General features: G+C 33.3%; 1 protein-coding gene across 2 annotated transcripts in view; it reads right to left on the bottom strand.

The window, feature by feature from the left end:
- Nucleotides 1-3,366: 3,366 nt before the first annotated feature.
- Nucleotides 3,367-25,974, bottom strand: part of LOC139512191 (uncharacterized) — a 30,084-nt gene continuing 7,476 nt past the window's right edge. For both annotated transcript variants that reach the window (XM_071299604.1, XM_071299603.1), the window contains exons 2-7: nucleotides 23,712-24,246; nucleotides 7,356-7,579; nucleotides 6,203-6,291; nucleotides 4,845-4,962; nucleotides 3,999-4,124; nucleotides 3,367-3,629 (exon numbers count right to left, since the gene is read on the bottom strand). In XM_071299604.1, coding sequence (XP_071155705.1) covers nucleotides 3,502-3,629; nucleotides 3,999-4,124; nucleotides 4,845-4,962; nucleotides 6,203-6,291; nucleotides 7,356-7,579; nucleotides 23,712-24,244 — 1,218 coding nt within the window. In that variant the 5' untranslated portion in view covers nucleotides 24,245-24,246 and the 3' untranslated portion in view covers nucleotides 3,367-3,501. The remainder of the gene's footprint in view (nucleotides 3,630-3,998; nucleotides 4,125-4,844; nucleotides 4,963-6,202; nucleotides 6,292-7,355; nucleotides 7,580-23,711; nucleotides 24,247-25,974) is intronic.

The raw sequence follows: 25,974 nt of genomic DNA, 5'->3' as shown, positions 1-25,974 counted from the left end.
TCTTTGACATTAATAACTGTCGGTTTGGTATTCGTCGATGAAACATAAACATATTTTCGGCCATAGATCAGACATCAACAACAGTGCTAGCGACATTGTTTACCAGTTTTTTTTATTTCGCCTGATCATTCAATCGTGTTTATGCTAGTTCGCATCATCGAAAATGCATTTGGATGACTCTCAACAACACTTGTCTCATTTCAAAATGTGAAGCCAAATGCTGCAATGCATGTGGAGTTTTGCTATAAAGATGCTCAAATCAGTAGCAATGTATTATCAGTCATATCTTATCAAAATTTGTGATGATCTGAATTGTAAATCAACAAACATTATTGCGGCTGGGTATACGTCGGTGAAACAAAAAGAAGGTTAAATAAACGAATGTACAGCCATAGATCAGACATTTACATCAGAGCTAGCGACATTGTTTGCCAGTATTTCATTCCGCCTGATCATTCAATTGTGTCTATGCAAGTTCGCACTATCGAAACATTATCACAATTAAGATTTACAGTCCTCAACTTGCAACACCGCTTCGTAGACAAAAAGGAGACTACTGGATTTGACAGTTGGGAATTGCGACACCATATGGTTGCTATGACAAATTTGATTGTATAGGTATTATATTTAGTCTTTCCTGTAGCTCGATAAGTATGATGAAGATTCTCAGCTCTACTCCTAGACGTAGACACAGTAATGGTCATCATTAATATACATCACCTACTCGCCATGTCTCAATAACCTGCTGGCATTTATATTCATTACATTCGCATGACGCTTTGCTCATTGCCTTTTTCAAAACTTCATTCTCTGAACATTTTATGTTTGAAAACCACTGGTACGAATCCTAATTCAAACCAATAGAAACTTTCAGCTATCATTACGGATATTGCAAGTTATATGCTTAGTTATACTATATAGTTCACAACAGTGCTAGCGACATTGTTTAACCAGTTTTTTTTATTTCGCCTGATCATTCAATCGTGTTTATGCTAGTTCGCATCATCGAAAATGTATTTGGATGACTCTCAACTTTTAAAACCAATTCATGAAAAAAAAAATGGTCAACGTAGAAACAAGTATCTTGTCTTGGAGAGGGATAAATTCTACTTTGTAAAAATCACTCTGATTCAAACAAAATTTTTCTAAACCTGACATAACCAAGATGCTTTATTTCTTGATTAATAACATATTTGTTACGTTTGTAGGACATATTTTCTTACAAATAATCCGCAATTCCATGGGAACCAACTGTGCCCCCTCTTCTTGTCGATATGTTCCGTTATTAATATGACGCTGATTTCATACAGGAATTTTTCACGAAAAAAAGAAAAGAAGTTAGAAGTAACTTTACTTTCCGCTATGTAGATTATGTTCTCTCACTGAATAATTCAAAATTGTGTGACTATGTCAAATGCATCCATTCCGTCGAACTTGAGATAACAGACACAACAGATACAGCTAAGTCTGCCTCATATCTTGACTTCATCTAGAAATAGACAATGATGGTCAGTTGAAAACATTGTTTAACGACAAAAGAGATGATTTTAGCTTGTGAACTTTCTTTTCTATGTAGCAACGTTCCAGTAGCCCATACATACGGAGTCTATATCTCCCCCTTTTTACATTATACCAGGGCTTGTATATAGATTTATTAAACCAATAGTTCCAAGTGATGAATTTAAAAGCATCCCTTCGGACTCCATCAGGAGTTAGTTGGCCATTATGGAATATCCGTTTCACATATGATAGCGGATATATTCCTACTGTCGTAACAACACGCCCTTTTCCCGAATGTGACCTATCGAATTAGACTTGTAACCTTGGAATATGTAAAGAGATTAAAAGGTGTATGCAATACTTCTTTTGGAATAAACACAATCATTTTAACATTTATATATTATATTTTATTTGTGCTTATATTCTGCAAAACATATAAAAATAGATATAATAACATTTAAACAACAAAGTCAACAAATTAATGTACAATACTGATCATTAAAATTCTCTTCAACAAGAATACTGTTAAACGAAATTTCATTTATTTTTCACAAACTGTATGAAATGCGCATATAAAAAAATCTATTATGTATATATATCTGCATTTACATGTAAAGTATACTAGTATGCAAGGTTTCAAGTTGAAAAAAAATATGTATCACAGACACCAAAAATATATCACAGTATCGCTTACGATTACCCGGACAATCTATTACAGGGAATTGATGTGGTTACATCAGTCATGTAAACATACATATCAGTACTTGGCAGCAACAAATTTTACTGTAATTTAGCAAAAAAAAACAGCACAGACATTTTGTAAACTGTAAAACATTAGAGGTGATAAGTATAAAAACTGATACCACAGGCAATGAAGCTTGAAAGCTGCTTTAAAATTTTATCCGAGCTTCACATTAAAGATACAACAAACAATGAAGCTTGAAAACTGCTTTACATTTATATCTGAGTTACAAAAATTATAAAATAACGATAGACAAGATGTAAAATTTTACAATAAAAATTATTCAAAAGATATAATATACAATTATGGCCCGTTGAAGAGGTGAATATCCAAAATTGTCAACACGAGAAGGTTATTTTATTGAGGGCGCAGCCCGAAGTGAAATAACTTTTAAGGGTTGACAATTTTGGATATTCATCGACTCTAAGGGGCCACAATTGCTTTATTATACCGAACTAACATTGGAAAGGCCTTTCGAACACTTCTTTAGACTTTACACAACAGTCAACACAAAGACACAAGCTGAAAATACCTTTACGGCTTTGTGTTCTAGAATTTCTCGAATGTACAACAAAGGTAGAATCTTTTTGTAAAATATTGATGGCCCTGAAAAGGACCGTTTATAAGAGACACGGCTGCTTGCACTCTTTTCATGACCACTGCCTTATTTCCATTTCTCTCGGTGGGCTTCCAGTGTAACGTGCACGCTGCCATTTTGTTTATTTACGTCTGTGACGTCATTTTCATGGGAGGTAACTCAAGTACAAATCAACAAACTGAAAAGGTTATTCACCGGTGAATAATAGGGTTATTCACCGCTGGTGCAAATTTTTAGGGTTATTCGTCCTTCCTTGCAATTGAATGAAAAACAACTGAATTATTCCATGTCACGTGATAACGTTTCACCCAATAGAATTGTTTAAAATATATGTAAGGTATAATAATAGTTATAGTCCAAATAATTATGACGTCTTGAAAGGCTATTATAATTTTTTTCTTTGACGCCTTACTTCGTCGATTTGGACTATAATAGTTAATGCATGCACATTGAATTATTGATCGAGCTACTTTGAACATAATTTGCCTATACATGAAGATTTCAAGTATTTGCAATAACTTTTATAAGCATGAGAAGCACTATGAAGATTGTAGTTCTGATTTATCAGATCATATAAATATCCCACTGTTCAATCGTTTCTGACGAACATCCGATCAAAACACGTCACTTCCGTTCTACATTAGTGACACTAGGCAATGCTTCAAAATGTTGAGAATGGCCCTAAACAATGAGATTTCTCCCTCCTTAAACTTCTTATAGTAAAGGCAGGTTTATTCGTTTTGTTTGTATCAAATCTAGGCGTGTAAGCAGCTGGACCTGGTGTTTTCCCTAAAAATGGAAAATGACAATATAAGAACACAAATAAGTTACCTTGAAGCGGATACCTCAACACATACACCAAATTAAACATATTGTATTTGACACAATTAATACATATATATGTTTTTTGACGTAAAGAACAAAACCAGAACTTCTTTTTTTTAAAGGTTTTATGTTTTTCTGTGTTATTTTTAATATCTCGTTATTTGCCAAATGACTGATGTTCCTTTAAGCCAAATAAAAACATTATCACCAGGACAATACAAGATTTTAGTATGCAGCTATTTTCTGGGTAGGTAGAGTTACAGCAAACAAACGTATTCTTTTTTATTACCTTGGGTGTTAATTACACGACTAAATGATAAGAACTATACTTACCAGGGTGAGCCCAAAGAACCGTCCCTGATCTCCGGAACTGATGGGAATATGCTGGTGCTTTATTAAATGTAGCTTTATCTGCTGATGATTTTTCGTAGCTGTTTGGTGACGGTTCTTTGTCTGAACCTAATAAATTGGAAAAAGACAGGATGAGAACATGTGAATTTTGAGAATTTTGAGAGTTTTTTTTAATTTTTATTTTTAGGAAGTGTTTATACTAGCATAAAAAAATGTATTGGTAGTGCAATCTAGAACATAAAACATAAACAAAAAGTACAATCAATATGTCTTATAAACAATATGTCTTATAAAAATCACTCTTTTATTTCTGAACAGGGTGTCAAATTTAACTTGGATACTTTAATTATGTGAAGCAGTTGTGTGTGCAGCCTCTATTAACATTTTAAAGTTTTTATTTTGAATTTTATGCCAACAGTATATCTAAAGATATATAAAAAATCCTGATTGCTTGCATGACATTAAAAATATATTATTGAAAATGAATAGAAAACAAACCCTTAATATTAAAAGAATAAGCCTCCTCTTTTTATATTGTGTCGAAGTATACAAAATGAAATGTTTAGCACCGTCATGGATGGTTCATAAATGCAATTTCGGAAAATTTAAGGTGGTATGAGCTAGAATACGATTAAACACACAAAATCATTTATAATTGTACGGTTAAGACACAAATAAGTGTAATGCATATATTTCAATGGCCCAAAGTTTATGTTTTTTTTTCATTTGAACACCGGTTGTGTACTCCTTCTTGCAACGGACAAACTGGTTCTTCCTTTGTAGACGTTGATACCGGAAGTTCGTTAGATACAATTAGTGCATATTTACCTTTCTTCTCTAAGTTAAGTTGTTTCCTATTTCCTATTGTAAAACTTGGAGCTTCTGAAAAGGTTCTTTGCTTTGGGCCAAGTAATGGTCTTTGTTTATATATATTTGGTGACGGCCACTGCAAAGTAAAAAAAAGTAATATGTAACAATAACTTAATGATAATTATTAATCTATACAATATCATAGTAATTAAAACAACTACAAATAGTAGTACGGAATACATAAACATTGCATGATTTAAATATTTTATTCGAAATAAGAAATAAGACGATTTAAAAGATCACTATTGTATTTATGCTACAATAAGTCTATAAAACAGTGTTTGCTAAACTAATTTCTACATCGACAGTGCCTTATACATACACCAGCATTTTCAATTATAGACAGTTAAGTAATTGATTTACTTTATCTTTTTTAAAGAAGCACAATTTTGAGAAAAAAAACCCGTACGATACCTACATCAGTAGGTACGGCAAATGTTTAAGATTACATCTCATCGGACACACTCGACAAGCCTCGCGTTTTAAATATTTAAATATTTAAAAATAACAGTTCTATATATTAATCCATTTAAGTGGTTGAAGTTCAAAAAATAAATGTTTACAAATGACGGACGCCAAATGTAATACATCCGATATGAAATCTTTCTATCATATGCCTCAACAGAGGACAAAAACAACAGTATACTATTATTTTTTTTTCGTATAAACGTCAGTTGAAGAAACACAGAGAAGGATGAACTTTAAAACTTGATATCATTTGTTTTACATTTTACATAGTAAATTATATTGTCTTTTCTGCCCCATTTATTGGCATTATGTTTTCTGGTCTGTGTCCGTCCGTCCGTCCGTCCGTTCGTTCGTTCGTTCGTTCGTTCGTTCTTTCGTCCGTCCGTCTGTCTGTCTTGCTTCAGATTAAAGTTTTTGGTCGAGGTAGATTTTGGAAGTTAAAGTCCAATCAACTTGAAATTAGTACACGTTTCCTATCATATGATCTTTCTAATTTTAATCGGCCAAGTTAGAGATTTTACTTCATTTTTCACGGTCCACTGAACATAGAAAATAGTGCGGTTGGGGCATCCGTGTACTATTGGCACATTCTTGTTATCATATGTTTTGTATCCTTAGTATTTTGTTATGTTTTTTCACTGAAACTTTATGGAAAGGCGTTTGATAATAAACGGAGGCAGTTAATACATTTTTCAATTCAGTCCGCTAAGCACAATTTCTTAAATGATGAAATCAATTTAAATCTAATGCTATTATTATACTGTAAAAATTGCAAGATTTTTACTCTAAAGTATATGATAAAACAGAATTTATGTATCTTCGCCGTACACGTTGACTTTCTTACTTACACTGGTATCATTATAGAAGTCCACTTTAGTTTGCCATATATGAGGAGTTTGGAACCATGTTTTCTCCCAGGATGTCCTACAGCCACCCTCTGAAATACAAACATTTCTACATTACAATCGTTGTGAATATATTAGTTACTACGAGTAAGTTTTTATAAAAATGGTAAAACATATTTATACCTGAACCCTGTGGTAACCAGGATTTGATTCAACTTTCGAAATTTTTGGTCCTCAATGCTTTTCAACTTCGTCTTTTATTAGGCCATTTAAACTGATGAGTCTTTGAATAGACGAAATAAAACTATCCACCTGGTATCTTTGCAGTTCTCTAAACACAAATCTAAAAATGCTCTAGTTTTAATGCAATCTTAAATGTTGAACTTTGTATTTGAACAATCATGATTCAAACCCTGGAGTTTCTTTCCATTTAAAGAAGTTCTAAGTAAAAAAATGTCAGAATGATAAAATTGAGAATGGAAATGGGGAATGTGCCAAAGAGACAACAACCCGACCATAGAAAAAAACAACAGCAGAAGGTCACCAACAGGTCTTCAATGTAGCGAGAAATTCCCGCACCCGGAGGCGTCCTTCAGCTGACCCCTAAACAAATATATACTAGTTCAGTGATAATGAACGCCATACTAATTTCCAAATTGTACACAATAAACTAAAATTAAAATAATACAAGACTAACAAAGGCCAGAGGCTCCTGACTTGGGACAGGCGCAAAAATACGGCGGGGTTAAACATGTTTGTGAGCTCTCAACCCTCCCTCTATACCTCTAGCCAATGTAGAAAAGTAAACGCATTATAATACGCACATTAAAATTCAGTTCAAGAGAAGTCCGAGTCTGATGTCAGAAGATAGTAAGCCGTTTAGCTAAGGTCAACTATGCCAACGTATATTTTTAAATCGTTGCAAAATCAGAGCAATGGCTATTCTCGTTTTGTAATATAGCACTCGGCTTAATATACTAGTACTGCATGGCGCTCTGGGGAAACTTTGTGAGAGTAAAATAAATCCAAGTATGCCTATTTTCCTTCACACATTTTATATTTTTAGAAGTCTGCATAATAAAGAAAAGAAAGGAAACAAACAAACAAATAATTTCGTGAAATATAACTGAACAAGATACAAAAAGTTATATTTTACCTCTCTCGGGATCACATTTTCCACCAAACGTCCAAACTGGAGAATTGGTCTCGTTGAGCGGTTTAACATTATGTGCTGAATATGTGCATGGCCCAGGCCCCTCCATATCAATCCTCAGAGGTGGTCGGGCATTATTAGCCTCATCCCATGTTATTACTTTTGGTGGTTTCTTTGGTTCTTCATAGTAAAGACTGGCCATTTGACCACGAGATTGTGGTTTCGTTCTGTAAAGAAAAAAAATATAATTAAATACATTTGTATGTGAAATTATGGTTATAGTTTTTGGTAGTTCTACCATTTTTGTAATAACCCATTTATAATGTTTAAATTGTTGACAAACTGAAAAGTATTCCATCTTTGATATTTCCCCTGCAACGTGTAAAATAAAAGGTCTTCAGAAATCAACATTTTACTGGCATATGTAAGTCGTTGTTTTGCTATATATATGAACATTTAAATTTCATCAGATAAAAAGGAGGTACATTATGTCATATGTATTGAAGTTTTTTTTTTAAAGTTTCCTTTATATTTCGTCAGTTTGGTAGCAGAAAAAAGGGGCGGATCCAGTCATTTTTTAAATGAGGTTCCAACCCAGGATAAAGGGAGGTGGGGTACTATTTGTCTCTATTCAAAGGCATAGACGGTAAGTAAGGGGGGATCCCCAGACATTATGCATTAGTATTTCTTGAAGAAAATAACAAAATATAAGCATTAAAATATGCACAATTATGTACATTTCCTTTTCAATTATTTTATTGATAATCAAATCAAATGAATTGATTAGCAAGCACAGTTGAAATACTAATCCTCCATAAATACAAGATGATCAAAAACACCTATACAGTCCACCGAAAATGGACCAAGGGATTAAGTAAATTCACCTACATTCGAAACGTAAGCAAATAAAGTACGATATTGACTTTGTGGACCAAAAGTTTGAAAGGTTTTGGAAAATACAGCCAAGGTACGTTACGGGTATTCAATTACTATTCCAGGGATAGAAAATTCTTATTACCTCGAACATTTCTACAGTTAACTCATAAACCATATCAGTGATATCAACACAGAAGTGCTGACTATTCAGGTTAGTGATATCTTTGAGGAGGAAACCATCAGTGTGATGGACCCAGTGGTTGTAAATATATCGTGTGAGATACCAGGATTTAAATATGGTTCGCCAGACGCGTTTCGTCTATAAATTTTCATGAGAAACGGTACTAGAAAATTGACTCTTATGGTCGTTATTTCCAAAGTTTACGAATAAATTTTAGGTTTAAAGTTCAAACCTTGAAATACGGGAAAACATCCTTCCCGATCCTGTAGCCCTTTTAAGAGGAGAGAATCCATATATAGCAAAACATCCCTCATTATTTAATGCCTGTACACGGCCTTTCTGCTCCATATTTGATTTTAGATGTATTCTCAACACTGTTACAGTCATAATAATCCCTAAACAACTTGCTACTTAATACTTTAAGTCTGTTTGGTATGCTTCGTGGATTTTGTATAATAATGGATATTAATATTAATTTGATTTTAAATGTATACTTTATAATTTAAGTTTAATTGACCAGTTATAATCAGGATTAATTTCTAACACAATTTTGTCATCATTGAATATTTCCAACTGTGATCTATTGTAAATTAAGCATCTATACCGTAATTATATCATACATGTAAATAAAGCTGATTAATTCAAAAGCCCAAGAGACCGAGAGAGACGAATACCTGCGTGATGCCCTTTAAGTATCCATTATAAACGATTCGAATAAAAATACGTAATCCATTTGAACTCACCGATCTCCTGAGGGTAGTAAGGGTAATAGAAATAAAGGTACATGTATACTATAGTTGCTTCCTGATTAATCATGACCTTAGGCAAGATAAACTTATATGTGTCTTCATTAACAGACATTAGTTAAGACATGTCTAAATTAAAAGTTAGTTACTATACATCAGCTATAGTTAGAGGAGGAGATAAGGCGTCTGCGCAATGCTAGGCATTGTTCTCGTTGAAGTGAGAAGTGAAATGAACAGGTTCCAGTACCGCTCGAGGATGAAGTTAAGACTCAGATCTACTCTTAGATTGTTAGGTTGATTTTCAGGGCACTTCATATATACAAAAATTATGAATTCGCATGAAATATTGCCTGCAAGGCTTTAACAACCCCAGCAATGAACCGACTTGAAGTCGGATTTGTGTGGGACTGTCACACAAAGTAAAAATTGTTATTTTCTCCGTAGAAATTCTGCATTTGTGAAAAAAAAATAGCTTGTTACTCACACGGTATAAAAAGTTGGCTATTTACTCACACTCATTGTTGATAAAAGAGAAATTTCCAATAAATTCTGATATCTATGGGTCAGTCTTCATTTTACGACGGTACAACAAGTAACCAATCAACATCTCTGTTACAACACCACCCTTTATATGACGTATATTTAATATCCAGGAGAGCTTTATTTATCAAAGGTTCATAGAGCTTTATATATCAAAACGAGGATTGTCGACAGTAGGGGCTTTAATGGCCTAAAATGGCCCCAGATTTACAAGATAATAAAAGTTCTAACAGAGCAGATTTTTCTCCATAAATTATTAGAATATGAGTAAATGATTTAAAAAAAATGTTTTTATTCACCTAAAAACGGTTCAATGACGTCACAATGGAAGGTGCAAATGACGTCATTATTGGGAAAATAAGCAAAAATACCGAAAATTTGATGGTTTTTCTTAATTTTGACCACCGCACCATGCTTGCACCAATTAGAAATTTTAACATTTTGACAAATTCATACATATCAAACTTCGGATAAAAAATCTTTTTGGTGCAAGGTTGGTGCGATAGTTTATTTTATATTTTTCATAGCCAAGCGGAGCAATAAAAAGCTGAAATTTGCCGTCCAAATTGGACCTTTTCATCTGACAAAGTTTAGTTTATACATTCTTATGCCTATAGAAACTTTTTTTTGTTGTTTATGAATGTAAAGTGTATTCCTAATTATATTTCCGTAAGTTTATCTAGTTAAACTTCTTTAAAAAATCCGACAGCAATGAACTTCATGTGTAAGGCAGTCAATAACAACTTTGAGGACATTTTTTTTAATTATGAAATTTTAGATAGACCTTCAATATAACAAGATCTGTACATTTCTGATGTTTTTGCTAATTATAAATTCAAAATTTGTTGTTTGAATGAGGCAATCTTCTCTCTCTGGTATTAGGGTCAGATCCATGATTTATGTAACGAAAAGGGGGGGGGGGGGGTGGTATTTTACTTAAATTTCCATAATTGGCGAGAAACACGAGATTTATTTCGAAAATGAAACTACCTATATTCCAATTGGATGTGTCTTTGTGGGAAATGTGCATAGAGAACAAGTTCTATAAAATTTGATGGTAAAAAACGGAAATGGCATCAGGTAGACTATCCATATATCCATATATCCATATAAACATGTATATATAATTATATAAGTACGCCTGAGCCTGTGACAACTCTACAACAGATTTATCCATTATATCACCAGCAGTGATGGTAATACATGGCTGTGTACATTATGTATATACAACTCGTCTAAACATCAACCCAACAATGTAAGATCTGTAAATTTGCAAATGTATATATATATGGATAATTGACCTTTCCATGCATAGAAACAAGAGCCTGAAGTCCGTAAGCATACTACATGTCTGTTACCTTTTTAAAGGTTATGTTTTGAATAGTTTCATAATCATGCGTAAAAATGAAGTGTAAATTTCAAAATGTGACCCGGCTTTGTTGTTAAGCTCCATTTGTGGGCATTATGTTTTCTGGTCTATGCGTCTGTTCGTCCGTGCGTATGTCAGTCTGTTCGTCCGATTGTCCTTGTGTCTCGCTTCAGGTTTAAGTGTTTGGTCAAGGTAGTTGAATCTGACATCAGACTCAGACTTTTTTTGAAGTAAATTTTACTGTGTGTATTGTGTGTTTGATTTTTCTACTTTGCCTAGAGGTAAAGGGAGAGGGGGTTTGAGATCGGAAAAATAACATGTTTAAATCTGCCGATTTTTTTGGCCTGTCCTAATCTAGGATTTCCTGGCCATTGTTAGTCTTGCGATTTGGGCATCCATGTACTAAAGACACATTCTTGTTTTCAATAATTTTGACGAATATATAATGAATATTGTCATGATGATCAAAGACCAAGTCATACGACACTAAGATTAGTGAAGGCGAAAAGTAAACTAGTCACATGGCAAAAACTACAAGAAAACAAATAATATATATATGTATCTAAGAATACAGATTTATTTGATATAGTAGCATGTTCCAGTTTTGTAATTCTATAGAATGATACGGTTATAAGTCTGGACGACTGAAATAGATAATAAAAATAAGATGAATTTCGAAAAGTCAACCCTAACGATCCTTTACATAAGTCTAGAGGGGGGGGGGGGGGGGGGGTACTTCAATACTTAATTGATAGGGGGTGCCGCTGTTTTGTCACCTTACCCAGTTTTACATTTTAAAAATATATACCTTTCCATAAATTGCGTAGGAAAAACAATTATATCATATATATCTGATAGTTTTCTTAACTTTTCACTTATTCAAGCTTAAAAAGGTGTAAATAGAAGTGCCCCCCTTCAACCCCAATCCCTTCCGGAAACATAACTACTGTCATGGAAATACACTGACTTTTGAAAACACCCTTTAATGCATGTATCTGTATCTATTTATTTAAGATAATCAATATTAAGATTTCTTAGCGCTAAATGTGTCTTAACTGTTAATATATTATTCTTCTAGTCGCTGATAAGTGAGACCCAACCCAGCATCAGATGCACATTCTGTATATATCGGCAATACCCAGTGTTTTGTTTTGTTTGTTGGTGTTTCAATATTGCTTTCCCCTTAATATTTACCTTGGAGTTCGTTTCTTTTTACAATTTACATCTTAAATTGCCTTTCTGTTTCAATATATTTGAAATTAAATCTTGTAAATAAAAAACAAATCGCGGTTGCCATGGGCACAGATATGTTGCTAGGGAGAAACAACAGTGAATTTGGCAAAAATGTGCAATTAATTATGTAATATTTAAATAGTGTACAAGTATAAAGTTCACTACATGCTAAACAGGTTCAATTTCAAATATAGATATATTAAAGCTGTATAATAATCATATTTGATGAGTTTAACTCCGCCATTTTAGTGGTTGCTAGGCAACAGAACAAACGAGCTAGACCCAAAATTCGATTATTTTCAGATGGTCTATGGTATAGACCCACAACATGACAAATTCAATGAAATTTGGGGGTGGGGCCAAAGATGGATTATTGTATAACGTCCAGCGACAAATATTAATTAAATGCATATAAGGACGAGAAAAGGTGAATGTAATTTGAACAGAAATACTGACAGTTTCTAATAGGTAGTTAACAAATCATGATTCGTCTGTCAATAGCAAAACCATGCATGCATGCATGCATTATACCACCGTCTAAACATATCAACGACTCTAATTCTAATTTATTGGATGATTGTAGGTAGCTTTACGTCCAGTGTCAAATATTTCACGCATGTTCAGGACGTGAACAAATAAACAATAAAAACATAGATAGGTCCTGTATTAATTAAGGTCGTCCATGATGCACATCGGGATAATTTGGAAGTTGCCATTGGAAAATGAGGATATATGAGAAAGGGACGAGCGATTTGGCCTTGGAACCGACCACATTATGCTGACCCTAAAGCGTTGTTGCAAGGGTTCTTTGCACGAGGCATCGGATTTAACGTCCTCATTCTTATCGAATGTAGCTGTTTACCTATACATCCCGCACAGCAATACGGTGCCCAACTTTGTCGAGGATATAATAGCCGACCAGAAGAAGACCAAATGATAGCCAACGATAATCTCTCAACGAGAATGATGTTCTCGTTTGAGCCGGTACGGCGAAAGTAAGAAAATGTATCGGGTTTATATGACCAAAGATAATATGTTTATCGCTATTTTACCTATGACGACGCTGTTAATTTCATCATTGAGAATGGCACGTGGGCAATTAGTTTCTAGCGATAATTTTTCATATCACTCTACTGTGCTGAGAAAGGAATTTATCTGTCAGTTAGCGATAATACTAAAAAAACATTTCATACAATATTGTGATGAACATAGACGAACAACATGAACTTTATCAGTCCTTTTTCTCATACGTTTCGAAAATCCATTTTATGTCTTTCAGAAACAATTATGCCATTGTATCACCTTTTCAATATAATGTACTTTGTTTTGAATTATAGTCTATCCGAAGATTTACATTTAAATAATTAAAACGGCACAGTAATATTTACTGGACATTCTTCTGATTAACGCCTAATGTCAATAATAGGAGATGAAAGGATTTAATCTTACAGAGAATGACCAGAGTGATTTAGTGGATAATTTCGACTGGAAAACGAAGCGTTTTAGTAGGATAAGTAACTAAAGTCAACTACCTACCCGTCCGGTGAGCTAGAGTGGGTTTGTGTTTGAATTAAAGTGTGGTATTGAAGTTGCAGTCAAAATAAAACAGAATGCAACTGTGTATTCCCATATCCATAGTCAAATTGAAACCAGTCACCAAGGGTTGTACTACCGAAAGCAAGGAGCACAATAAGCTAAACTTCTAAATACGTGTATACCCAAAACTACCGTCGGGGTCATGCAACTATAAGACGCGTTGCTTCGGTAAAACAATTCAAGTATAAAAAACACGATATATTGGAATAGTTCCAGCTTTAGATTGACGTTGTATACAAATACAATGATCGATCCAGTACCTTTCGTATAAAAAAGGATTCCACCATTTTTGATATGGGTTCAAATTTAAAGTATGATATACATACAAATATTTAAATCAAAAGATTATCTCAGTTATGTAAAAATGAATTTACCCATCTCATTTTATAAAGTTTATAAATATATCTTAAAAACTCACCAATTTACGTTTTCCCCTTAAAATTCATCATAATATCAAGCACCACTTAAAACAGCACCAACAAAAGTAAAATTGAATAGTACTTTGCTTTTGTAAACGGATTGTTATAGTTCAATTCATGCATGCATTGTATTGAAAATCGTTCATAAAAACTTGATTATCAGATAACGATTTAATTGTTTTAAACAAACATAAAATCCATATTGTTAAAAAGAGACATTTAATATGTGCAATATCATATATTTAGCATAAATGTCTGTCGTTACCGTAAATCTATTACTCGTCTAGTTTTGAGATAAGGCAGAATTTATAACAAAAGTGTAAACAAGCAAATGATCAAAACGACATTTAGATAATAGTTAAAGCCATCAAAGCTTGAAACTTAAATAACGGAATCATATGCGTATACATGGCTTATAAGAACAAACAAATGGTTTTGAAGTTTAGAGTTCTTTGTCATGAGTTTGGACAGATATTTTTGAACAGAAGAAATAATGTAATAAGAAGTAGTCCAATTTTCTGTTTAAAGACAAAGCTGACAGTATTATCCGATGTGCATTGCGATTTATGGACCATGGAAATAAGTCTCTGGTTGATATTTATTCATACTATATTTTCTTCTTTTCATATTTAAAAAGCCACTTCTCTTTTCCCTCCTTTTACCCAGATGCAAATTAAGCGGAGAACGAGCTGCGTCTGTTTACAAAAGTACTTCACATTTGGTAAAGGAGTAGGTCCGGTAAGGACCGATTTTGGCCTCATATTTCAGGTTCATCTAACGAAAGATTTTAGACACTTTTTAAACACTTAAGTGTCTATTTCAATTGATTCGATCAGTTTATGTGACAGATTTTAACTGATTTAGTCATTAAAAACGCTACGATTCAAGCTTAAATATGAAAAATCTATCAAATATGCCAAAAAACGTCACTTTTCAGATGGTTTTTGTCAAAAATGAAAGTGGCCACATCCGTGTTCATCCTCAACCTTTATATATGTTATGTATTATCATCAAATACAACTTACATTTCAATATTATGAATGAACACGAATGCGAACACTTTCATTTAAGACGGAAACCGTCTAAAATCTAGCTAAAATGATAAAATTGTGAAGATTTCAGTAATCTAGCATGACTTAATGATGCTAGCACCCGATATATGTGCATTGTATGTCAAAAACAGTCCATATTTATGTAGCAGAAACATTCTACTTTCCAATAAGAAGCTTAAAGATTACATTTTCACAATTTTGTAAAACTGCTATATTTTGGGGCCAAAAAGGGGTCTTACTTAACCAGACATTTTAATCTCGAGACCGATTCGTTTAGGAAATAATGCAGATTATAAGGTTTCAATCATCTTCATGATCTAAGTAAGGTATGGCTTAAAATTTAATAAAACAATATACAACATTATGTCCCCCCCCCTAGTTTAGGTTAGATGTGCAATACACTTATCGAAGAAACCAGATCAAAATGTGTACGACAGTCGCGATTAGTCTACAAAAACTCATCCAGTTCTGTCTTTTTTAATTTTTTAATATTTTTTCTCTATTCTTAAGAATTTTGCCTCTTAATCTCTATCCTTTATGGTTTAGCAACCCATTATATTTCTGGTCTATTTTTGTATTAATTTTCTCTGTAGATTTGACATATTATTCTCTATTCTGTTAAACCCATCCAGACCCTCTTATATGTAAGTATAAGAACTAAACATCTTCAGAAAGGGAAACTGCATTATTGTGTCCAATTACTTTGCAACAGATTCAAAAGTATTTGATAGATAACCAAGTCTAAAACATTTAAAAAAAATACTTTATCATTAGACCTACCTTCCATTATAGCTCCAGTTTGCTATTCTAATCTTTGGTACATTAAGAGGAGGAAACATATATATGTATATCCTTATATATAAAGAAATTTAATCATCCAGATACTGTCATAATTCAAAACTATCCGTGATATCACCAAACAACAGATCAAATTTCAATCAACACATCCTTATATACGTATAGCAGTCGGAATACTTTTCTATAAAAACGGTATTAATTTTTGACTTAACACCCCTTTACAAAGTAAACCAATCTTTTAACTGAACATTTATAAACGACTATCTACAAACCGCTATACAAATACATATATTTGATTATTTATTAATGCAGACTCTTTGAACAAGTTGCTGTCAGCACGAGGCTTTAAATACCCCCATTGATTTTAGAACAATTTTATCTGATGGAACTGAATTAAAGTCCGTTTCTAGATGTAAAGAATAAACATTTGTGGGGGTAGGCTTTACAATTAGCTTAAACAGTTTGAATTTATCTGATGCGTGATCGCATAAAGATTATTAATTTTTGATCAGTCAATTAACTATTTTAATCACACGTAGTTTCTACTCCATTATAGTAAAGTGTGATCCAATATATTGTATAATGTACTTGTTCACGCAAAACTTCACAGCAGAAGTCCGTGGTGATAATTTAATATTGTTTGGGTTTTGTTTTAGTCGCTAGGTTGATGCCTAATTGACATATACTCGACATTTCAATGTATTCATACTACCAAACCATTTCTTGTCCAAGGTAAAATTCCAGAATTACAATTTTACATGAAAGTATACTGAAAGTACATTGATTGGACTTCAACTTCTTGTACAAAATCTGATAAGAATGGGATATCATTTGTTTATGTAAAAAAGAAGATGTGGTATGATTCACAAGAGCCAAATGACACAGAAATGAACAACTATAGGTCACCCTCAGGCCTTTAACAATGACCATTTTCAGCTATAAAAGGTCCCGAAACGACACGTGAGAAAACTAACGACCGAAGTGAAGTAGACAAATATGTAACACAGCAACAAACAACCACTGAATTACAGGCTCCCGACTTGGTACCGACTTATTTCTTTTAAACTAATCCACCATAAATATAAAAATTAATTGCTGATGTATTGCCATAAGGCACTTCGTGAGGCACTTTAGTTGCAAACCATGCATATCCTTTGGGTCTTTTTGCTAATAACTTGCTGATATAAGTTATACTTCTAATACTATGGCGAGAGTATCTTCAGTGTGTTTTACACCTCTTCATTATTATCGATTAAATAATTTAAGTTTGAAATCAAACTATATTTATTATTTATTTTCTTATCTGTGTTGACATTCCGTATACAATTTACTTTTACAATTCACAAGATTGATTTTTCTACCCTTCACAAGGTTGAGGTTTTAAATTTTCTAGAGAGAACTGCGGACATTATGAGTGCAAGAATAAGAAAGTACCACTATTCCGCAAAGTGTAAAGGAGGAGGGTTGAGTTCCGAGAGAAAAAAAACCCAATATGGCCCGAGAACACAGTTATTTTGTAGTGCAGTAGGTGTCGGACAGAAAAGTGTGATCTTATTTGAAGTTCATTCACTAAATTTAATATTCGAAGTACCGGCAAACAGAAAGAACGTATGATAGATTACAAAAAGTGCTTATGTGTTTTAGCTTATCATTGTTGAGCTGTTGACAAATTATGAAGTTTCGCAGTTTGTTCGTCCAATTTATGTTTTGCATGTTATCTGTTTATTCAAAATTTTATTGAAAAATCGAGTTATCTCCCTTTACATGGGAAATGCTTTTTAAAACTGCTTATACATATTCGAAAATCGATTTAAGTATGTACAATCATGACAAAAAAATAACACCATTGAAAATAAGTCAACCGGCTCGAAATGGTCTGATCAATAGCCTACTCTTTGTATCCCCACTGTCCTGATACTAATTTTATATGTTGGTGATCATGCAGTGACAACAAAAATCAGTACACAAGACAATACAACAAAATGGAAACCATCGTTAGATGACAAGCAATAATTAGTTTGTTTGTTTTAATAAATACTACTTTACTTCACTGGTCCAAATCGGGAACACCCTTATCAAAGTAGAGCTCACCCAACTGAACAAAGGATTCATTTTCTTTCATAGCAAATGGATGTTGTCATTTCTAGCCTTTAGGAAAGAACAGCTACTGTAACACGTACAATATGTTGAAAATATCCAAAACTACAGCCGATTTCAATAAGTATGTTGATAAAGTTTATATCTTTGGTTAGCCTGCTTGCTAGATAGATGAATCGTGAAGTCATTATTCAATGGTTTAACCCTCCTTAAAGAGTAGACTAGTCCGACAGATAACCAATCTATCTGTCTGTAGGACTAGGCTACTTCGAAATGAGTGTAGAATACCTTATCTAACATTGACTTCATGGTTCAGCTACTAAGCAAGCTAACCAAAGATATTACCTTTAGCTACGTACTCATTAAAGTCGGCTGTAAAACAGATTAATTCCTTGTTAATCTTTTTTTTTTAAATAAAGCAGAAGAGCGTAATCTTTAATGTACTACCGGATAAAACCTCCGCCCATTTGTTCAGAAAGCGATCGCTTTGGTCACTTATTTTACAAGATGTATTCCATCAGTGCTGCAAAATGAGTGCGGTTGTAAATCTATCTGACCAAGTAAAAATAAAAAAAAAAGATGTGGTATGATTGCCAATGAGACAAATCTCCACAAGAGACCAAAGTAACACAGAAATTAACAACTATAGGTCACCGTACGGCCTTCAACAATGAGCAAAGCCCATACCGCATTGTCAGATATAAAAGGCCCCGAAATGACAATGTAAAACAATTCAAACGAGAAAATTAACGGCCTAATTTATGTACAATAAAGGGCTGCGCTTTAGCGCATGATACGCTCGTTGCTCTTTTAACTTGTCTTTTATTCTTTAAATAAATTTATATGATCAACTAGAAATATATATATACAAATCAAAAGCGATGTTACATTAATATATTCACCAAAGTTTCATAAAATCCCCCTTTTTTAAGTATACAAATTCATTACTTAAGAAAACGTAAAATCTAAAATTTATAAAAATGGAAAGGGAGCTTATGTCAATAGATATAAACAATTTGTCAGAGTTGCATAAAATTTTGTGAAAGTGTTAGTTATTGTCCCAAAATTGGAAAATCCCCCCTTTTTTAATCATAAAAATTCATAACACGGAAATGTAAAATCTGAAATTTATAAAAATTGAAAGGGAGATTACATCAATAGATATAAACAATTCACCAAAGTTTCATGGACATTGGTGAAAGCCTTTTTGAGTTATTGTCCGAAGTGTTGAAAATCCCCCTTTTTTTTTATGAATAAAGCCCCATAAATCCAAAACTTAAAATCTGAAATTTATAAAAATTGAAAGGGAGCTTAAACAATTCACCAAAGTTTCATGGACATTGGTGAAAGCCTTTTTGAGTTATTGTCCGAAGTGTTGAAAATCCCCCTTTTTTTTATGAATAAAGCCCCATAAATCCAAAACTTCAAATCTGAAATTTATAAAAATTGAAAGGGAGCTTACATCAATAGATATAAACAATTCACCAAAGTTTCATGGACATTGGTGAAAGACTTTTTGAGTTATTGTCCGAAGTGTTGAAAATCCCCCCCTTTTTTTTTTAATGAATAAAGCCCCATAAATCCAAAACTTAAAATCTGAAATTTATAAAAATTGAAAGGGAGCTTACATCAATAGATATAAACAATTCACCAAAGTTTCATGGACATTGGTGAAAGCCTTTTTGAGTTATTGTCCGAAGTGTTGAAAATCCCCCCTTTTTAGCTCACCTGGCCCGAAGGGCCAAGTGAGCTTTTCTCATCACTTGGCGTCCGTCGTCCGTCGTCGTCCGTCGTCGTCCGTCGTCGTTAACTTTTACAAAAATCTTCTCCTCTGAAACTACTGGGCCAAATCAAACCAAACTTGGCCACAATCATCATTGAGGTATCTAGTTTAAAAAATGTGTGGCGTGACCCGGTCAACCAACCAAGATGGCCGCCACGGCTAAAAATAGAACATAGGGGTAAAATGCAGTTTTTGGCTTATAACTCAAAAACCAAAGCATTTAGAGCAAATCTGACATGGGGTAAAAATGTTTATCAGGTCAAGAACTATCTGCCCTGAAATTTTCAGATGAATCGGTCAATCGGTTGTTGGGTTGCTGCCCCTGAATTGGTAATTTTGAAGAAATTTTGCTGTTTTTGGTTATTATCTTGAATATTATTATAGTTAGAGATAAACTGTAAACAGCAATAATGTTCAGCAAAGTAAGATCTACAAATAAGTCAACATGACCAAAATGGTCAGTTGACCCGTTTAGGAGTTATTGCCCTTTATAGTCAATTTTTAACCATTTTTCGTTAATTAAAGTAATCTTTTACAAAAATCTTCTCCTCTGAAACTAATTGGCCAAATTAATCCAAACTTGGCCACAATCATCTTTGGGGTATCTAGTTTAAAAAATGTGTGGCGTGACCTGGTCAACCAACCAAGATGGCCGCCACGGCTAAAAATAGAACAAAGGGGTAAAATGCAGTTTTTGGCTTATAACTCAAAAACCAAAGCATTTTGAGGAAATCTGACATGGGGTAAAAATGTTTATCAGGTCAAGATCTATCTGCCCTAAAATTTTCAGATGAATTGGTCAATCGGTTGTTGGGTTGCTGCCCCTGAATTGGTAATTTTGAGGAAATTTTGCTGTTTTTGGTTATTATCTTGAATATTATTATAGATAGAGATAAACTGTAAACAGCAATAATGTTCAGCAAAGTAAGATCTACAAATAAGTCAACATGACCAAAATGGTCAGTTGACCCGTTTATGAGTTATTGCCTTTTATAGTCAATTTTTAACCATTTTTCGTAAATTAAAGTAATCTTTTACAAAAATCTTCTCCTCTGAAACTACTTGTCCAAATTAATCCAAACTTGGCCACAATCATCTTTGGGGTATCTAGTTTAAAAAATGTGTGGCGTGACCTGGTCAACCAACCAAGATGGCCGCCACCACTAAAAATAGAACATAGGGGTAAAATGCAGTTTTTGGCTTATAACTCAAAAACCAAAGCATTTTGAGGAAATCTGACAGGGGATAAAAATGTTTATCAGGTCAAGAACTATCTGCCCTGAAATTTTCAGATGAATCGGTCAATCGGTTGTTGGGTTGCTGCCTCTGAATTGGTAATTTTGAAGAAATTTTGCTGTTTTTGGTTATTATCTTGAATATTATTATAGTTAGAGATAAACTGTAAACAGCAATAATGTTCAGCAAAGTAAGATCTACAAATAAGTCAACATGACCTAAATGGTCAATTGACCCCTTAAGGAGTTATTGCCCTTTATAGTCAATTTTTAACAATTTTCATTAATTTGGTAAATTTATGTAAATTTTTACCAAATATAGTTCTCTGTTACTAATGGGCAAAGTTCATGATAGATATAATTGTAAGAAGCAAAATCGTTCAGTAAAGTAAGAACTTCAAACACATCACCATCACCAAAATACAATTTTGTCATGAATCCATTTGTGTCCTTTGTTTAATATGCACATAGACCAAGGTGAGCGACACAGGCTCTTTAGAGCCTCTAGTTTATGAATAAAGCCCCATAAATCCAAAACTTAAAATCTGAAATAAAAAAAAAAAACGAAAGGGAGCTTACGTCAATAGATATAAACAATTCACTTAAGTTTCATGGAAATTGGTGAAAGTGTTTTTGAGTTATTGTCCGAAGTGTGGACGACGGACGGACGGACAACGGTATACCATAATACGTCCCGTCTAAAAGACGACGGGCGTATAAAAATTGAACGAAAAACAAATATGTAACACATAAACAAACGACAAGCACTGAATTACAGGCTCCTGACTTGGGACAGGCACACACATACAGAATGTGGCGGGGTTAAACATGTCAGCGGGATCCCAACCCTTCCCCTAACCTGGAACAGTGGTATAACAGTAAAACATTAGAACGAACTACAAAAATCAGTTAAAAAAGGCTCAACTCATCAGAAGGATATAAATGCAAGTGGACGTGGACGGGTACTTGTACATCCCAACAACAAAAGACACTAGGTACGGATCTGAGAGTACTCGCAGTTAAGGTGGCACGGTAGTATTTGCATTCCAGAATTTAGGTTACTCTTTTGTATACCCTACTTAGGTAAATGTATCTAAACAGTGTGATTGGACAAAAAATACAGTATCAACTGAACATACTTTCCCAGGCTGAGGGATGAATCAGGTGTAGAAAAATATGAAATAATTTTACATACAGATGAAAATGAATTTTTGAGAATTTTTTTAAATTTTGTATTCACTGCACCGTAAAAGACCTAAAAGTACTAGTGGCCTTAGGTTTTTAAAAATAGCAAAAAAAGTAAACGGTCATGATACATATTCAAATTCATTTCTGAATAGTAAAATGAAAGTACTTCAGTTAACTGTGAATGTAGAATTTTTTGCGGTGTTTGAAAGTGGTGAAAATTTTAAAAAGGCTATCATTATCCCTAATGGGCCAGGAAATACTACCGTGCCACCTTAACTGACAGCTAGTTCAGGTTAAAAGGAAGTAAATATAGATCGCTGGCGCTACCTAGATTTTACATCCAAGATAATAGGTAGAAGTAAATTTATTTTCTGCTGCCTTCGTAATTAGAAATTAAAATTGAAATAGTGAGAAATGAGTATTGGCCATTGGTGTAGAAATAGCGAGAAATTTAGAGAAAACTCTCTAAGACTAACAAGATTTTCTGTGCCAAATTAAGCAAGGGGTGTTCTTCATTCATACTATTTCGAAAATTCCGGAACCGTTGAGTACCCTTAAAAAATGCCATTTTTCTATCAAAAAAGCTGCGGCACCATATGTGTTTGACCATTGCAATTACACCCAAAGGTGTTGATAATTCAGAATTCGAAATTTTTTTTAATGGATCTTTGATAGTGAAAAGGCAGGACCAAATAAGGCTACCATTGTCGCCTATGTAAATAATTACTTCCTTGTAACCTTCAAAGCCTCTAACAACTATTAAAAAAATCATGCATCTTTAACTAAATTATCAATCCGTACCCCGACAGATCTATTTTTTCTTATATGCTACGGTGATTTCCTTTTCGAAATCGAATTATTTCCCCTATCTTGTGCAAGTAGGCCTTATGTGGACGTTTAATTTTTTTTTAGAAAATTTGTAATAAAGTTTTTGAATTTTATTTATTCTTACATATAAATGGATTTTATTCAGTTTCGTGTATGCTACAAAACTTAAAAGTTTTAGAACATGAAGAATGTGACATGAAGAGTTTGATACACAAATTGAATTAAATCTTTGAAATTTGTTATGGTTTGCAATAACAGATTATAATTTCATTGCTATGTTTTCCTTATTTATAATCAATTAATAGTGTACAGCTGCAAAAAGGCACAACAATGCTTACAAGACTATTGGAAACATATATGAATTGAAAAATTTCTCAGTATAACAAAAGTCACATTTAAACAAATATTTTAAACTTACTTTGCTGACATTGAGACTGTTGCTAAACGGACCATTCTAGTAGGAACACGACGTGTCCTGTGTTGCTGAATCAGCATACCTCTTTCATATGCAGTTGGTGAAGACATAGGTGGCGCTGAACCAATATGAACAGGATGGGCGCCACCGAAACTTCGGCCATGGTCGGTTACACTCCTACCAGGCTGAATATTATGAAGAGGCTTTCGTTCAACGGTAACGGACAAAGCAGTTGTTTGAATTTCCGATTTTTCAACTTCTAATCTATTTTCATTGGTCAAACCAGTTAGAGGTCTAGTTGTTTCACTTCTGTTGTCGGTGTCTTTCGTTTTTGCAGATCTAGTTTTGTGTTTCATGTCATATTTTATTATTTCCGGTTTATGTTTGACTGTTGAAATTTGTAAAAGCCCACGGTCGTCGAATCTGGCTTCCTTAAGATGAATAACATCTGCAAGCTTGGCATGATGCACATCATCTGTAACCGGACCTTTCAATTCATTATCTAGTGAAGTGGGATTTTCTACTAAAACCGCCATATCTGAAAGAGAACATTTATAATTTATTAGACATTCTTTATAATCGATTTACAACGTAATAGAATATATAAAAGATTGAACATTCAGAGAAGCTGAAGAAAAACCTTCAAACAAAACATTAAACATTATTGATGTGAATAAAAAAAATATTTTTTTTATGCATTCGTAACATTGATTTTGTAATACAGATAAGTCACTAAGATACATGTACCTGGCTTATATATAAGACTAACGTTATACGCCTTATTTATAAGCATAGTTTAAGAAATATGAATTTTGTATTATTAGTTATTGGCTTTGAATTCGGATTTTACACGAGCTATTGGATTAAATCCCCAGTCTAACCGGACGTGGCTGCGTACTTATAAATCCCGCATAGCCAAACAGACGCCCTACTTGGGCTGGAGTAATGCTAGCTGGAAGAAGAACAAGGCGACATATTTTTATTCCCTATGTCATCCATATTTTGGAATATTTGATGTTTGTAAATGTTAATCATTCTTACAGATCATTGTGTATAAAGAAAAGTAAACGATCTTTTTATTTAATTGAAGAGTAGCATATTTGACAATAATCAGCATTTTTAATAGACGCTTGTATAACGTTAACTGTTCGATTTTGTTTATTATTCGGAGTTTTTCTCGTTGTTAAAAATCTTAAAAAAAAGCTTATTACCATTTTTCAGACGTAAATGATATCACTGAGAACATTTTAATACACACAAAAGTACATGTGACTACCAGAAACGGTAGAGCTTATTGATTAATCCATAGTATTATAAGCAGAATAGTTCATTTGAGTTATACAAATGTTGCTGATGTTTATATCTTTTGTATTTACATTTAAGAATTAATGGTAACTGTTAACTATTTTAAGCTTCAAAATTATTTACCTTGTCCATATATGATCAATCAATTTGAAACCCCATAACTCACCGTTTTCACATTTTCAACTGGTCTTATATCAACACCAAAATGTCGAATGCTAGACTGATATGACTTAAAGTATCAACAACTCAAAAATTTACTTTGCGATTGTCACTTGAGAAAATAAGTGAAAAAAACAAGATAAAAGTAAGTTATGTGATAATATATATACGTCACCAAATTTAATGCGCACGGTATATGTATTTTGGGAATAAACCCACAATAGGATTCCAAAAGTGTGGAAGGTCCAATTATCTACAAATTATTAAAATAAATCATAGAAAACCAATTCAGCCACAACAGAGCAATGAATAACATAATAAGGAAATGTCTATACAAAGTCCATATAGGAGAATACCTGACATACATGTGTAGACTTTCATATATGATTTTAAAGCAGTATTTACCAGACAAATGTCAGTGATATTTTACGCATACTCTTATATGAATGTAGGATTCAGTGCACATGCTTCACGTCTCCACAATATCTACCCGAGACCCAAGGCAAGGGACACCAAATGCACCTATTCCGATAGAAATCAAACAGAACACCTTACATATCAGCTTAACCTTAGAGTGTTGCAATCTTTGTTTCATCATAGCGGACAGTACACCAATTGCAAAACCGAACTTTTCGAAGTAATTTATAATATATTAAGGAAACAGTAGTTTTTCAAATCTTATCAATCGATTACAACTCAAAGGAGAAACCAGGGGAACTTAAAAAGTCAAATCATACAAAAAACTGATGGAATATGAACCACGACATCAATCAATACACAATTTTAAACAGGCTGTACATAA

Source organism: Mytilus edulis, chromosome 2, assembly GCF_963676685.1.
Source record: "Mytilus edulis chromosome 2, xbMytEdul2.2, whole genome shotgun sequence".
In the NCBI taxonomy this organism is placed as follows: Eukaryota; Metazoa; Mollusca; class Bivalvia; order Mytilida; family Mytilidae; genus Mytilus; species Mytilus edulis.
Note: the sequence above shows the minus strand (reverse complement) of the source record. Positions and strands in the feature narration are given on the sequence as shown.